This window comes from Thamnophis elegans, chromosome 6 (genome assembly GCF_009769535.1).
Source record: "Thamnophis elegans isolate rThaEle1 chromosome 6, rThaEle1.pri, whole genome shotgun sequence".
In the NCBI taxonomy this organism is placed as follows: domain Eukaryota; kingdom Metazoa; phylum Chordata; class Lepidosauria; order Squamata; family Colubridae; genus Thamnophis; species Thamnophis elegans.
The window spans coordinates 68606252-68621900 of record NC_045546.1 but is presented as its reverse complement, the minus strand read 5'-3'; the positions used below and the strand labels follow the sequence as shown (position 1 = coordinate 68621900).

General features: G+C 38.0%; 1 protein-coding gene across 1 annotated transcript; it reads left to right on the top strand.

Annotated features, from left to right (window-relative positions):
• Positions 1–3602: 3602 nt before the first annotated feature.
• Positions 3603–14925, top strand: LOC116510747 (protocadherin Fat 2-like). Its single transcript, XM_032220396.1, has 2 exons — positions 3603–6191; positions 12427–14925. Exons 1-2 carry the CDS (start codon positions 3723–3725, stop codon positions 14923–14925), a joined length of 4968 nt encoding a protein of 1655 aa, XP_032076287.1. The 5' UTR covers positions 3603–3722.
• The last annotated feature ends 724 nt before the right edge of the window (positions 14926–15649 follow it).

Below are 15649 nucleotides of genomic sequence, written 5' to 3'. Positions count from 1 at the left end.
CAGCTGCTCGATACAAAGAGAATTCAGTTAAACAATACAGCGATTGTATGAATTTCAAAGGCTGGAAATGTAAATTTCATATAGAAGAAAGGACAGAAAAGTATACTTTAGAAGCTTTTACATACCAAATACAGCACTACTGTAAAACAATTTAGATTAATTTGTATGAAATGATTTGGCAATGACTTGGGCAAACATGCAGATCTCAAAAAACAGATCTTGGTAACTTTAAAATGAAGTCCTCATTAACATAAGCAGAGTTCTTGGACATTTTGCATGTAATAAAAACTCTGCAGGCATTATTCAGTCTAATTCAATCTTTATTATAGTTATAGACCAGCACAAAAAATTTAAACATTAAAATAAAACAAAACAGAACAGAACAAGCCATAGTAATATATTACAATTGATGGAGAAATCAATGTGTGACCATAGTCTGCCTAATTTTATAGACAGTGCAACAAAACTTAGTTAAATTCAGAGAAACTGAATCATACTGCTCCAACTATAAATTTTTATATAAAAATAATCAAGAGTTTCCTGGGATATTTAATCCGGTAAGAGTCCGTGAATCGCTGTAGAGGGGGCAATACAACAGGATATTGGCTGCACTTTCAATGGCCCCTTTTCCACAGAGACACAGATCATATTAAACTTTTTTCTATTGGCCCTCCAGAATTGCTCTGAGCAGTGCATTTACAGTATGCTATAGTTAGTGCCCTCCAAAATTTGGAGACAGCTATATAGCGTAATATAAATATTTAGCTGGTTTGGGAAGTGGGCCCTGTCTGTTCAAGAAAACATTCTTCCTGTCCTATTGAACTTCCTGATATTTAATACTTTGTTTAAATGCACTAAGTGCATATTTATAGCCCATCATTAGGAATTCCTTCTTGGAGAGGTGAGATGCTGGAGTTTTAATAAAATGGTTCTAATCCATATTGATAAGGAAAGGGCTCAGTCCTGTCGAGAAGAACAGTAGTTTCAGCCAATGTGTTATAATGGAGATCCATGCACTAGTTTCGATATTGAACAGCCCTGCCTCCTTTAGAACTGCATTAATACAACCCTGAGAAATTAAGACTGGACCTTTTCAAGAGGGGCAAAGGAGAAACTGAGAATCTGGAATCTGCACACATTAGAATGGCTTCAGAGGCATTCCATGATATCAAAATCACATTGGGATATTGGGACAAGGATCAGGTGTCTCGGAGAACCCTGAACACCCTCCAAGAAAGATATCTAAGCTCCATACTTGATTCTGGTGAAAAGTTGGAGATGTCGTTGCAGTTTCTTCAGGAATCTACTAATTAGAGCTTTCGCCAACTAAGAAATTGAACATTCACAATCTGCCAGGAATGTGGTTAAAATGGATACAATTCATTACGTTTAACATTTATGGCTGGGTTTAAAAAAAAAAACTAGGGACGCATTATCTACCCACCAAAAATGTGCCAAATGGTCAGACTGAGAAGGTTGGATTGTTGTGCATCTCATCTTTTCCTAAACTGTTTCACCACTTCTCTGCACAGAGACCATGTTTGGAGAAAAGAAGCAATCATATTATTTCTCATTTAATCTTCTTTTGAATCTAGTCACTCTCAATGATTGGTTAAATAATTCATCCCTGTTTGCTACAATACATGCCACACTTAGAGACCATACATAATCCCTTTGTTTTGGAACTATCCAGGTCTGATGCTCAGTGGGGTTGCAGGAAGTTATTATAAGACCTTTCAGAATAATGTCTGCAGTCCACTTTTCCTTAATCTCTCAGAGAGAGAGACACAGATGGCACATTTTCCATCCATTACTTCTTGTCCTGCCCTCTAGTGCAGTATTCCAAGTATGGTCTTACCATTGCAGTGTAAACTGGTACTAATGCTTCACTTGATCTTGATACTATTTCTTCCTTGATTCAGCCTAGGACTGGCAGCATACTATTGTAACCCAGTTGACAAAATATTCCTGTCACTGCTTGCAGTAGCCATTTGAAATAAAAGGGTCTTCCTAGCAAAAACTAAACACCAATAGACAAATTGGATTGGAGGACTTCAGCTGCCAAAGCCAGAAAACACTACTTTTAACATGGAGCAGGCAAAGATTGCACTGCAGCTGGTTGAGAGTAAGAAGAGGATGAAATCTTCCATTCTTTCCTTCCAGACATTATTGATGGGCCACTAATAAGAATATGATTAGCTCCAAGAAAGACTCTACCATTTTAAAGCAGTGTTTCCCAACTTCAGCAACTTTTAGATATATGGATTTCAACTCCCAGCATGCTGACCCGGGAATTATGACACCTACACATCTTACAGCTACAGAGGTCGAGAAACACTGCTTTAGATGAACACTCAACAATAACCTTTGGCAAGATCTAAATCACTCCTGTTCCTTATCATATTCCGTTTTAAATAAATAAGGTTTAATTTAATGACAAGAAGTGAATATTACTTCATTTCTTCTACATCTTTATAAAGTGGGAACAAAAAATCTAAGGATTAGGTTTAAAAAGTAATTTAAAATTATCTAGCCAACTTTCCTAAGACTTGTTCGAAGCATTGGCAACACAACTAAATATGCTAGATGATGAAAACAGGGTTCAAAGCTGAAGAAAATCTTTATATTTCATTATCCTATATTTAAAGGATATAATTTCCATTTTTCCCCATTGAATGTGTGCATAGCAGCTTATTTGGAGGAATTCTATCCTACATCACAGTGCCAAGCCTTTAGAGAGTTCAAATGAACACCTTGAAAAAGTTTATTAAAAATCATTCACCAGGACATATATATTTATTAATAGAATTGTAGTATCATGCATATATATTTCTAAATTCAAAGTTTTAATTTCACTGAACCAGTCATGAAACATATTAGAACACCATCAAGATCTTTCAGCTACAAATTTCTGTGTACTATACAATTACTAATTGAGCCAAATACCCTAACATATAATGTGTGAACTCACCACAGGCAATATAACAAGGACAGCACTTCTAGACACTGGCATTGGTGTTCTTCCTCAGTTTACTTTAGATGCAAAATGGTATTTAATAGATTACATTGTAATTTCACAACAATCTTTCTTTTCTTCATGAAAAGTCAGTATAATCAGGCACCACCAATATTGTGATTCAGTTATATGAATTTAATCCAATGAAATGCTCAGGAGCACTCAGAAACTTGCATACATTTTGCTTTTATGGCACATTGATTATCAGGAAAGAAACGATCACTGGAGATAGGAATGCTGTAGAAATGAAGTGTGGCTATCTAGGTACAGAGATGAAATATTGCTTGTTCTATTGATAAAAGTACACAAAAAACCATGTAAACACACATTATATACGATAAGCGCTACAGACTCAGCTGTCCATCACAATCAAAATAATCAAAATGGGGAAAATCTGAATGTATTTAAGATACTTCTTGCAGTTCTGCATCTAAGACTCAGAGCGCCGCTGTTGGCCAACATAGTTCACAGAAAGGAGCTGGAAATCTAATGGGGCTTCCTGCCTTCTGACTATCCAGTCACCAGTGCAGAGCAGTCAAAGAGCAGGATTGAGGGACACTCACCGACCATGGCAGAGAAACGAAAACCACTGCAGTGTGGATAAAACTCAGGAGAATCCCAGGAACCTCTTGATGCTTTCTTTCTAATGGGAATTTAAACTCCTCAGCTTACTGGATTGCACAAAGCACTTTTCCCCGCAGGTGAGATGGACGGCAGGAGCAAACCTAAGAGCAGATCTGTAAACAGGCAAGTACGTCTCCTCTTCTTATTGTCTTTCGTCTGCCAGACTGTCTCAGAGCATCTTCGCTATTCAATTCCAGAGGAAATGGGAAAGGGTTCCGTTGTGGGGAATCTTGCCAAGGATCTGAAACTGAGTATTGCAGAAGTGGGAAATCGCAACCTGCATATCCTTTCTTTAGGCAAAAAGCAGTACTTCTCCATTAATGCTGAAAATGGGAATCTGTATGTAAAAGACAGGATTGACAGAGAGGAAATCTGTGGGGAAACTGCACTCTGCTCCATCAGTTTTGAAATGGTGAGTGCAAACCCCATGGAAATATTTTACATAACAGTAGAGATCCAGGATATTAATGACAATCCACCACATTTCTTAAATGGTGATATCAAGCTAGAGATAAGTGAATCCACTTTACCAGGAGCTACATTTCCACTTGAACAAGCAGAAGATCCTGATATTGGGATATATTCTGTCCAGGAATATAATCTAAGCATTAATAAGTATTTTACTTTAGTAATTAGTAAGCAGGACTCTTTAAACAAGAATGCAGAATTAGTACTGGAAAAACAATTGGATCGTGAAAGTGAAAGTACTGTTAGTTTAACCCTTACTGCTCTTGATGGAGGAAACCCTGCAAAAACTGGAACAGCCAAAATACAAATTACAGTCATAGATGCTAATGACAACCCACCTGTCTTCAGTCAAAAATTGTACAAAGTCAGCCTCAGAGAGAATGTGTCAAAGGGATCTACTGTAATACAAGTCAAAGCTACAGACAAAGATGATGGTTCCAATGGCCAGATCAACTATTTCTTTAGCAATATTGCTGATAATGCTCATCAAAAATTTGATTTACATCCAGAAAATGGTCTTATCACAATTCAAGAAGAGCTTGACTTTGAGGAAATAGAGAAATATATTATAGGGATAAAAGCAAGAGATGGAGGTGGCTTAGTGGCTCATTGTAACATTGAAGTAAATCTGGTAGACGTGAATGACAATGCCCCAGAAGTGATTCTCGCTTCCTCATCCAGAGAAATTCCTGAAAACTCTCCATTAGGAACATTAGTTGCCCTTATCAATATAAAGGATAAAGATTCGGGGGATAATGGGGAGGTCAACTGCCATTTACAGAATGCTTCCCCATTCAGAATAGTATCAGCAGCTAATAACTACTATAAGCTACTAACAGATGGTCCCTTAGATAGAGAAAGCACCCCAGCATACAATCTTACAATCACAGCCACAGACAAAGGTACGCCCCCTCTTTCTACACAGAAAACCATCTCACTGGAGATTTCAGATATCAATGATAATGCCCCTACCTTTGAAAAATCCTTATACACTGTTTATGTGGCAGAGAACAATCCTGCTAGCGCCTCCATCTTCAGCATCAAAGCTGTGGACCCCGATCTTGGTGTCAACGCTAGGATCACCTACTCCATCCTCACTAGCAAAATAGAGGCACTACCTCTCCCATCTTACCTCTCCATTAACTCAGAAAGTGGCACCCTCTATTCTCAAAGGTCTTTTGACTATGAGCAACTCAGGGAGTTTGAGGTACAGGTGAAGGCTGAAGATGGAGGCTCCCCGCCTCTCAGCAGCAATGCCACATTGAGATTGTTCATCCAGGACCAAAATGACCAAAACCCTCAAATTCTGTATCCCTCTCCAGGAGCAGAGGGCTCAGCCTCCTTTGAGATGGTGCCTCGCTCGGCAGAGATGGGGTACCTAGTTACAAAGGTGGTGGCTGTGGACTCTGACTCTGGGCACAATGCCTGGCTGTCTTATCATCTACTGCAAGCTACTGAGCCAGGACTCTTCACAATTGGTGGCCACACGGGTGAAATCAGGACACTGCGGACGTTTCTGGAAAGGGATGCTCTGAAACAGAAGCTAGTGGTCTTGGTGAAGGATAATGGGCAACCCCCGCTCTCTGCTACAGTCAGTCTCAATCTGATCTTTGCTGAAAACTTCCAAGAGGCGCTGCCAGAAATAAATAACCAAACCATGGATTCAGAGCAACAATCTGAGCTCCAGTTCTATCTAGTGCTGGCCTTAACTTTGATCTCCTTTCTGTTCCTCTTGACTGTAATTCTAGTTATTATGATGAAACTCCGACAGTCGGGGAATCTGACATTTCTTCCATGCTTTGCTCCCATTCCCCATTCAAGCAATGCCATTATATTCCCACCCAATTATGAGGAAGGGACTATTCCTTATTCCTATCAGCTCTGTTTATCATCCGAGTCCAAGATACATGAAATTACTTTTCCAGCACCCAAAGTTCAACCTGCAGAATATATTTCATGCAACCAAAATTCTGATGTTCTTCTGCCTACTAATGCCCTAAATTCTGAAATGGAGAAAATTGATTTGGTGAGTTTTCTTTTGAAGAGTAGCAACTTAACATATCTTGTTAATGAAATTGAAAATGTTAAAAGATTCTATAAATGCTACCAGATCCTTTGATTTCTGTGTAAAAATAAGGTTATCTATTTTATTGTATACAAGTACTCCTTCACCACTGAGCCCAGCAATTTCTTTTGCTAAGCGAGAAAGTGTTTTGTGAATTTTTCTGCATTTTGTGACCTTTCTTGGCACACAGTTGGTAAGTGAATCACTGCAGTTGTCACCTTACTAATGTTGTCAAGTGACTCTGAATTCCCCATTGACTTTGTTTATCAGAAATTTGCAAAAGATTATCACAGTGCCTTGAGGGATTACAGTTGTCTTATGAGTCAGTTGCCAAGAGTTTGTAACAATTACCCAATCCTTTAAGTTCTGTATAGAAAGAATATTATTTTCTGTTTTGTTCCTGCAGCTATCTGTCACTTTATTATTAATTCATTTTTAAAGAAAGATAGGTATTTCATAAGTAGTTATTGAAAAACCTTAGAATTGATGGGTTTTTGTAGTTTTTTTCTATTGAAAGTAAACAAGTACATTTGATCATATTTAACTTTTGAATGAAATGTCAACAATAAGTAATAATGAAAGGTAACTTTTTAATGCTTCTACTATAGCAAATCTTCTGATAATATAGAGAGCATTTGAAGCATTCAGAATGATTCACCTTATTTAGTACATATGAAATATCTCAGTAATGAATACCAATATTGAGTGTTCGGTATTTTTATGAACTTAATAGTATGAAAACACATTGTGTTTTCCATTGTGACTATAATTTGTTTAAAATCGTTTCTGCTTTCTATATATTTATGTAACGATTACCCTATTTTTGGGAGTATAAGCGGGTGGAAATGACTGTGCATCATATACAGCGAATGTTGTCAAAGCCCAGCCCACCCACTGGCCCTCACCCTTTGGCTGTTTTCGGCCTCTATGTGTCGCGTTTTCAGCCTTTGCACACTCCATTTTAGACCCGTTCCACACCACAGGGATCCCTGTCGCCTGGAACTGACTGACATGTGGAGGCGAAAATGGGGCATACAGAGACCGAAAATGTTACGCGCAGAGGCCAAAAATGTGATTTACAGGAGCAGAAGATGCGATGCATGGTGGTGGCGATCATCAGCGATGTGGTATGGCAATCCTAGCAGCCTGGAACGGATCTAAAATAGAGTACGCAAAGGCAGAAAATGCTACGTGCGGCGACCAAAAATGTGACACATGGAGGTCAAAAACATAACATGCAGAGGCAGTGATGGGCTGTGGCGATCCCCACAACTTGGAACAGTTGATTAGTGGTATTCTGGGAGCCCGATCCAACCACCAATCAGCTGCTCAAGCTGAATCAGGCTGTGATAACCTGCTGAAGCTAACCAGGCTATTTGCTATCTGCTGCAAGGACGCTAGCTAGATGAATACCGATGGATGCTGGCAGGCAGAGGCAGAATTTTTTTTCTTGTTTTCCTACACAAAAACTAATGTGTGTCTTATACTCCAGAGCATCTTATACTCTGAATAGTACGCTAATTATATTTGAGTTACAGAGTAATCTAATCAACCAAGCACAGAAGAAATTTTGTTACAAATTAGGAGGCATAAAAACAATTCAAAAATGCCATATCAAGTGTACATGCTGTCAGGGTTCCAAGTAATAACCCATAGGAAATCAAAACTCCAAGGCAGAGTTTCTCAAAGTATAGATTTATTAGGCATATCATATTAGCACAGCTGGTGAAAACCCGAATATGAAATCCCCCCCCCCCCCCGGTTTTCCCAACCAATTCAAAGTCCAAAGTTCTCCCCTACATTACACACATCCATCTTGAGTGTCCTTGGCTACCAGAAGAAAGAATGTTATTTTGGCTTCATATCCCCCTCAGCTATCTCTACTCTCCCCACCCTTCCTTTCCCACAGCTCCTGCAGGCCTTGCTGTGGCAACCCTGAAAATGCTCAAAGATGGCTCCAGGGAGGCATGCTGATTTTCAAGTGATATATGATAATGAAAAACAACTTGGGCTTTTTCTTAGCTGTTCTCCTTTTTTCCTAACATATTCCACACTTTCTGATAAATCTGTCAAAGCAGTTTACAATTCGGAACTCTTTTTTATAGTGCTAATAAGAGAGTGATGATGTGACATAGGTTCACAAGTCTAAGTCAGTAAATGACACTTCCTCATTATTCACTACACTTAAGCAGCAGATTATAAGAAAAGAAGAACCTGTGTCACTTCATCACTCTCTTATTAGCACGTGCATGAAAATGGGAGAATCCATCCCAACCTTAGGTACTCACAAAGAGGGACAAAACATGAGTTGCATTTATAACATCTGCAACTATATAGTGATTTTTGCCTATTGCAGTTGTAGATTTCCACATGTAAAATATAAAACATAGTTTTGAGATACATGAAAAAAAATATCAGTGAAAAAATCTTTGTGACAAAACCTAACTACAGCTGCTTGATATAAATAGAATTCAGTTAAACAATAAAGCCATTGTATGAATTTCAAAGGCTGGAAATGTAAATTTCATACAGAAGAAAGGACAGAAAAGTATAGTTTAGAAGCTTTTACATACCAAATACAGCACTACTGTAAAAACAATTTAGATTAATTTGTATGAAATGATTCGGCAATGACTTGGGCAAACATGCAGATCTCAAAAAACACATCTTGGTAACTTTAAAATAAAGTCCTCATTAACATAAGCAGAGTTCTTGGACGTTTTCCATGTAATAAAAACTCTGCAGACATTATTCAATCTAATTCAATCTTTATTACAATTATGGACCAGCACAAAAAAAATTAAACATTAAAATAAAACAAAACAGAACAGAACAAGGCACAGTAATATATTACAATTGATGGAGAAATCAATGGGTGACCAAAGTCTCCCTAATTTTTATAGACATTGCAACAAAACTTAGCTAAATTCAGAGAAACTGAATCATACTGCTCCAACAATAAACTTTTATATAAAAATAATCAGAGTTTCCTGGAATATTTAATCAGGTAAGAGTCCGTGGATCGCTGTAGAGAGGACAATGCAATAGGATATTGGCTGCACTTTCAATGGCCCCTTTTCCATAGAGACACAGATCATATGGAACTTTTTTCTATTGGCCCTCCAGAATTGCTCTGAGCAGAACATTTACAGCATGCTATAGTTAATGCCCTCCAAAATTTAGAGACAGTTATATACCGTAATATAAATATTCAGCTGCTTTGGGAAGTGGGCCCTGTCTGTTCATGAAAACATTCTTGTGTAAACATTCTTCCTGTCCTATTGAACTTCCTGATCTTTAATATTTTGTTTAAATGCACTAAGTGCATATTTATAGCCCATCATTAGGAATTCCTTCTTGGAGAGGTGAGATGCTGGTGTTTTAATAAAATGGTTCTCATCCATATTGATAAGGAAAGGGCTCATTCCTGTCAAGAAGAACAGTAGTTTCAGCCAATGTGTTATAATGGAGATCCATGCACTAGTTTCGATATTGAACAGCCCTGCCTCCTTTAGAACTGCATTAATACAACCCTTAGAAATTTAGACTGGACCTTTTCAAGAAGGGCAAAAGAGAAACAGAGAATCTGGAATCTGCACACATTAGAATGCCTACAGAGGCATTCCATGATATCAAAATCACATTGGGATATTGGGACAAGGATCAGGTGTCTCGGAGAACCCCGAACACCCTCCAAGAAAGACATCTAGGCTTCTAACTTGATTCTGGTGAAAAGTTGGAGATGTCGTTGCAGTTTCTTCAGGAATCTACTAATTAGAGCTCTCTCCAGGAATCTACTAATTAGAGCTTTTGTCAACTAAGAAATTGAACCTTCACAATCTGCCAGGAATGTGGTTAAAAATGGATACAATTCATTACGTTTATCATTTATGGCTGGGTTTTTTTTAAAAAAAACAGGGGCACATTAGCTACCCGCCCAAAATGTGCCAAATGGTCAGACTGAGAAGGTTGGATTGTTGTGCATCTCAACTTTTCCTAAACTGTTTCACCACTTCTCTGCACAGAGTCCATGTTTGGAGAAAAGAAGCAATCATATTATTTCTCATTTAATCTTCTTTTGAATCTAGTCACTCTCAATGATTGGTTGAATAATTCATCCATGTTTGCTACGATACATGCCACACTTAAGAGACCATACACAATGCCTTTGTTTTGGAACTATCCAGGTGTGATGCTCAGTGCGGTTGCAGGAAGTTATTATAAGACCTCTCAGAATAATGTCTGCAGTCCACTTTTCTTTAATCTCTCAGAGAGAGAGACACAGATGTTATATTTTCCATCCATTACTTCTTGTCCTGCCCTCTAGTGCTTTGGAAAATAAGAATATATATATTATATATATGAGAATATATATTTGTATAGTGGTGACCAGAAGTAGGTGCAGTATTCCAAGTATGGTCTTACCATTGCAGTGTAAAGTAATACTAATGGTTCACTTGATCTTGATACTATTCCTTCCTTGATGCAGTCTAGGACTGGCAGCATACTATTGTAACCCAGTTGACGAAATATTCCTGTCACTGCATGCAGTAGCCATTTGAAATAAAGGGGTCTTCAAAGCAAAATTTAAACACCAATAGACAAATTGGATTGCAGGACTTCAGCTGCCAAAGCCAGAAAACACTACTTTTAACATGGAGCAGGCAAAGATTGCACAGCAGCAGGTTGAGAGTAAGAAGAGGATGAAATCTTCCATTCTTTCCTTCCAGACATTATTGATGGGCCACAAATAAGAATATGATTAGTTCCAAGAAAAACTCTATCATTTTAAAGCAGTGTTTCCCAATCTCAGCAACTTTTAGATGTATGGATTTCAACTCCCAGCATGCTGACCCGGGAATTATGACACCTACACATCTTACAGCTACAGAGGTCGAGAAACACTGCTTTAGATGACCACTCAACAATAACCTTTGGCAAGATCTAAATCACTCCTGTTCCTTATAATATTCCATTTTAAGTAAATAAGGTGTAATTTAATGACAAGAAGTGAATATTACTTCATTTCTTCTACATCTTTATAAAGTGAGAACAAAAAATCTAAGGATTAGGTTTAAAATTTAAAATTACCTAACCAACTTTCCTAAGACTTGTTCGAAGCATTGGCAACACAACTAAATATGGTAGAATGCCAAATGATGAAAACAGGTTTCAAAGCTGAAGAAAATCTTTATCTTTCATTATCCTATATTTAAATTATATAATTTCCATTTTTCCCCATTGAATGTGTGCATAGCAGCTTGTTTGGAGGAATTCTGTCCTACATCACAGTGCTAAGCCTTTAGAGAGTTCAAATGAACACCTTGAAAAAGTTTATTAAAAATCATTCACCAGGGCATATATATTTATTAATAGAATTGTAGTATCATGCATATATATTTCTAAATTCAAAGTTTTAATTTCACTGAACCAGTCATGAAATATATTAGAACACCATCAAGATCTTTCAGCTACAAATTTCTGTGTACTATAAAATTACTAATTGAGCCAAATACCCTAACATATAATGTGTGAATTCACCACAGGCAATATAACAAGGACAGCACTTCTAGACACTGGCATTGGTGTTCTTCCTCAGGTTATTTTAGATGCAAAATGGTATTCAATAGATTACATTGTAATTTCACAACAATCTTTCTTTTCTTCATGAAAAGTCAGTATAATCAGGCACCACCAATATTGTGATTCAGTTATATGAATATAATCCAATGAAATGCTAAGTAGCAGTCAGAAACTTGCATACATTTTCCTTTTATGGCACATTGATTATCAGGAAAGAAGGATCACTGGAGATAGGAATGCTGTGGAAATGAAGTAAGGCTATCTAGGTACAGAGATGAAATATTGCTTGTTTTACTGATAAAAGTACAGAAAAAACCATGTAAACACACATTATTTACTATAAGCGCTACAGATTCAGCTGTCCATCACAATCAAAATAATCAAAATGGGGAAAATCTGAATGTATTTAAGATGCTTCTTGCAGTTCTGCATCTAAGACTCAGAGTGCCGCTGTTGGCCAACATAGTTCCCAGAAAGGAGCTGGAAATCTAATGGGGCTTCCTGCCTTCTGACTATCCAGTCACCGAATGCAGAGCAGTCAAAGAGCAGGATTGAGGGACACTCACCGACCATGGCAGAGAAAAGAAAACCACTGCAGTGTGGATAAAACTCAGGAGAATCCCAGGAACCTCTTGATGCTTTCTTTCTAATGGGAATTTAAACTCCTCAGCTTACTGGATTGCACAAAGCACTTTTCACCGCAGGTGAGATGGACGGAAGGAGCAAAGCTAAGAGCAGATCTGTAAACAGGCAAGTACGTCTCCTCTTCTTATTGTCTTTCGTCTGCCAGACCGTCTCAGAGCACCTTCGCTATTCAATTCCAGAGGAAATGGGAAAGGGTTCCGTTGTGGGGAATCTTGCCAAGGATCTGAAACTGAGTATTGCAGAAGTGGGAAATCGCAACCTGCATATCCTTTCAGTAGGCAGAAAACAATACTTCTCCATTAATGCTGAAAATGGGAATCTGTATGTAAAAGACAGGATTGACAGAGAGGAAATCTGTGGGGAAACTGCACTCTGCCCCATCAGTTTTGAAGTGGTGAGTACAAACCCCATGGACATATTTTACATAACAGTAGAGATCCAGGATATTAATGACAATGCACCACATTTCTTAAATGGTGATATCAAGCTAGAGATAATTGAATTCACTTTACCAGGAGCTACATTTCCACTTGAACAAGCAGAAGATCCTGATATTGGGATATATTCTGTCCAGGAATATAATCTAAGCATTAATAAGTATTTTACTTTAGTAATTAGCAAGCAGGATTCTTTAAACAACTATGCAGAATTAGTACTGGAAAAACAATTGGATCATGAAAGTGAAAGTACTGTTAGTTTAACCCTTACTGCTCTTGATGGAGGAAACCCTGCAAAAACTGGAACAGCCAAAATACTGATTACAGTCATAGATGCTAATGACAACCCACCTGTCTTCAGTCAAAAAGTGTACAAAATCAGCCTCAAAGAGAATGTGTCAAAGGGATCTACTGTAATACAAGTCAAAGCTACAGACAAAGACGATGGTTCCAATGGCCAGATCAACTATTTCTTTAGCAATATTGCTGATAACGCTCATCAAAAATTTGATGTACATCCAGAAAATGGTCTTATCACAATTAAAGAAGAGCTTGACTTCGAGGAAATGGAGAAATATGTCATAGGGTTAAAAGCAAGAGATGGAGGTGGCTTAGTGGCTCATTGTAATATTGAAGTAAATCTGGTAGATGTGAATGACAATGCCCCAGAAGTGATTCTTGCTTCCTCATCCAGAGAAATTCCTGAAAACTCTCCATTAGGAACATTAGTTGCCCTTATCAATATAAAGGATAAAGATTCGGGGGATAATGGGGAGGTCGACTGCCATTTACAGAATGCTTCCCCATTCAGAATAGTATCAGCAGCTAATAGCTACTATAAGCTGCTAACAGATGGTCCCTTAGATAGAGAAAGCACCCCAGCATACAATCTTACAATCACAGCCACAGACAAAGGTATGCCCCCTCTTTCTACTCAGAAAACCATCTCACTGGAAATTTCAGATATCAATGATAATGCCCCTACTTTTGAGAAATCCTTATACACTGTTTATGTGGCAGAAAACAATCCTGCTAGCTCCTCCATCTTCAGCATCAAAGCTATAGACCCGGATCTTGGTGGCAACGCTAGGATCACCTACTCCATCCTCACTAGCAAAATAGAGGCACTGCCTCTCCCATCTTACCTCTCCATTAACTCAGAAAGTGGCACCCTCTATTCTCAAAGGTCTTTTGACTATGAGCAACTCAGGGAGTTTGAAGTACAGGTGAAGGCTGAAGATGGAGGCTCCCCGCCTCTCAGCAGCAATGCCACATTGAGATTGTTCATCCAGGACCAAAATGATCAAAGCCCTCAAATTCTGTATCCCTCTCCAGGAGCAGAAGGCTCAGCCTCCTTTGAGATGGTGCCTCGCTCGGCAGAGATGGGATACCTGGTTACAAAGGTGGTGGCTGTGGATTCTGACTCTGGGCACAATGCCTGGCTGTCTTATCATCTACTTCAAGCTACTGAGCCAGGACTCTTCACAATTGGTGCCCACACGGGTGAAATCAGGACACTGCGGACGTTTCTGGAAAGGGATGCTTTGAAACAGAAGCTTGTGGTCTTGGTGAAGGATAATGGGCAACCCCCGCTCTCTGCTACAGTCAGTCTCAATCTGATCTTTGCTGAAAACTTCCAAGAGGCGCTGCCAGAAATAAATAACCAAACCATGGATTCAGAGCAACAGTCTGAGCTCCAGTTCTATCTAGTGCTGGCCTTAACTTTGATCTCCTTTCTGTTCCTCTTGACTGTAACTCTAGTTATTATGATGAAACTCCGACAGTCGGGGAATCTGAAATTTCTTCCATGCTTTGCTCCCATTCCCCATTCAAGCAATGCCATTATATTCCCACCCAATTATGAGGAAGGGACTATTCCTTATTCCTATCAGCTCTGTTTATCATCCGAGTCCAAGATACATGAAATTACTTTTCCAGCACCCAAAGTTCAACCTACAGAATATATTTCATGCAACCAAAATTCTGATGTTCTTCTGCCTACTAATACCCTAAATTCTGAAATGGAGAAAATTGATTTGGTGAGTTTTCTTTTGAAGAGTAACAACTTAACATATCTTGTTAATTAAATTGAAAATGTTAAACGATTCTATAAAAGCTACAGATCCTTTGATTTCTGTGTAAAAATAAGGTTATCTATTTTATTGTATACAAGTACTCCTGCACAATTGAGCCCAACAATTTCTTTTGCTAAGCGAGAAAGTGTTTCTTCATTTTGTGACCTTTCTTGGCACACAGTTGGTAAGTGAATCAGTGCAGTTGTCACTTTACTAATGTTGTCAAGTGACTCTGAATTCCCCATTGACTTTGTTTATCAGAAATTTGCAAAAATTTCCCCCAGTCCCTTGGGGGATTACAGTTGTCTTACGAGTCAGTTGCCAAGTGTCTGTAACAATTACCCAATCCTTTAAGTTCTGTATAGAAAGAAAATTATTTTCTGTTTTGTTCATGCAGCTATCTGTCACTTTATTATTAATTCATTTTTAAAGAAAGATAAGTATTTCATAAGTAGTTATTGAAAAACCTTAGAATTGATAATTTTTTTGTAGTTTTTTTCTATTGAAAGTAAACAAGTACATTTGATCGTATTTAACTTTTGAATGAAATGTCAACAAAAAGTAATAATGAAAGGTAACTTTTTAATGCTTCTACTATAACAAATCTTCTGATAATATAGAGAGCTTTTGAAGCATTCAGAATGATTCACCTTATTTAATACATAAGAAATATCTCAGTATTGAATACCAATATTGAGTGTTCGGTATTTTTATGAACTTAATAGTATGAAAACAC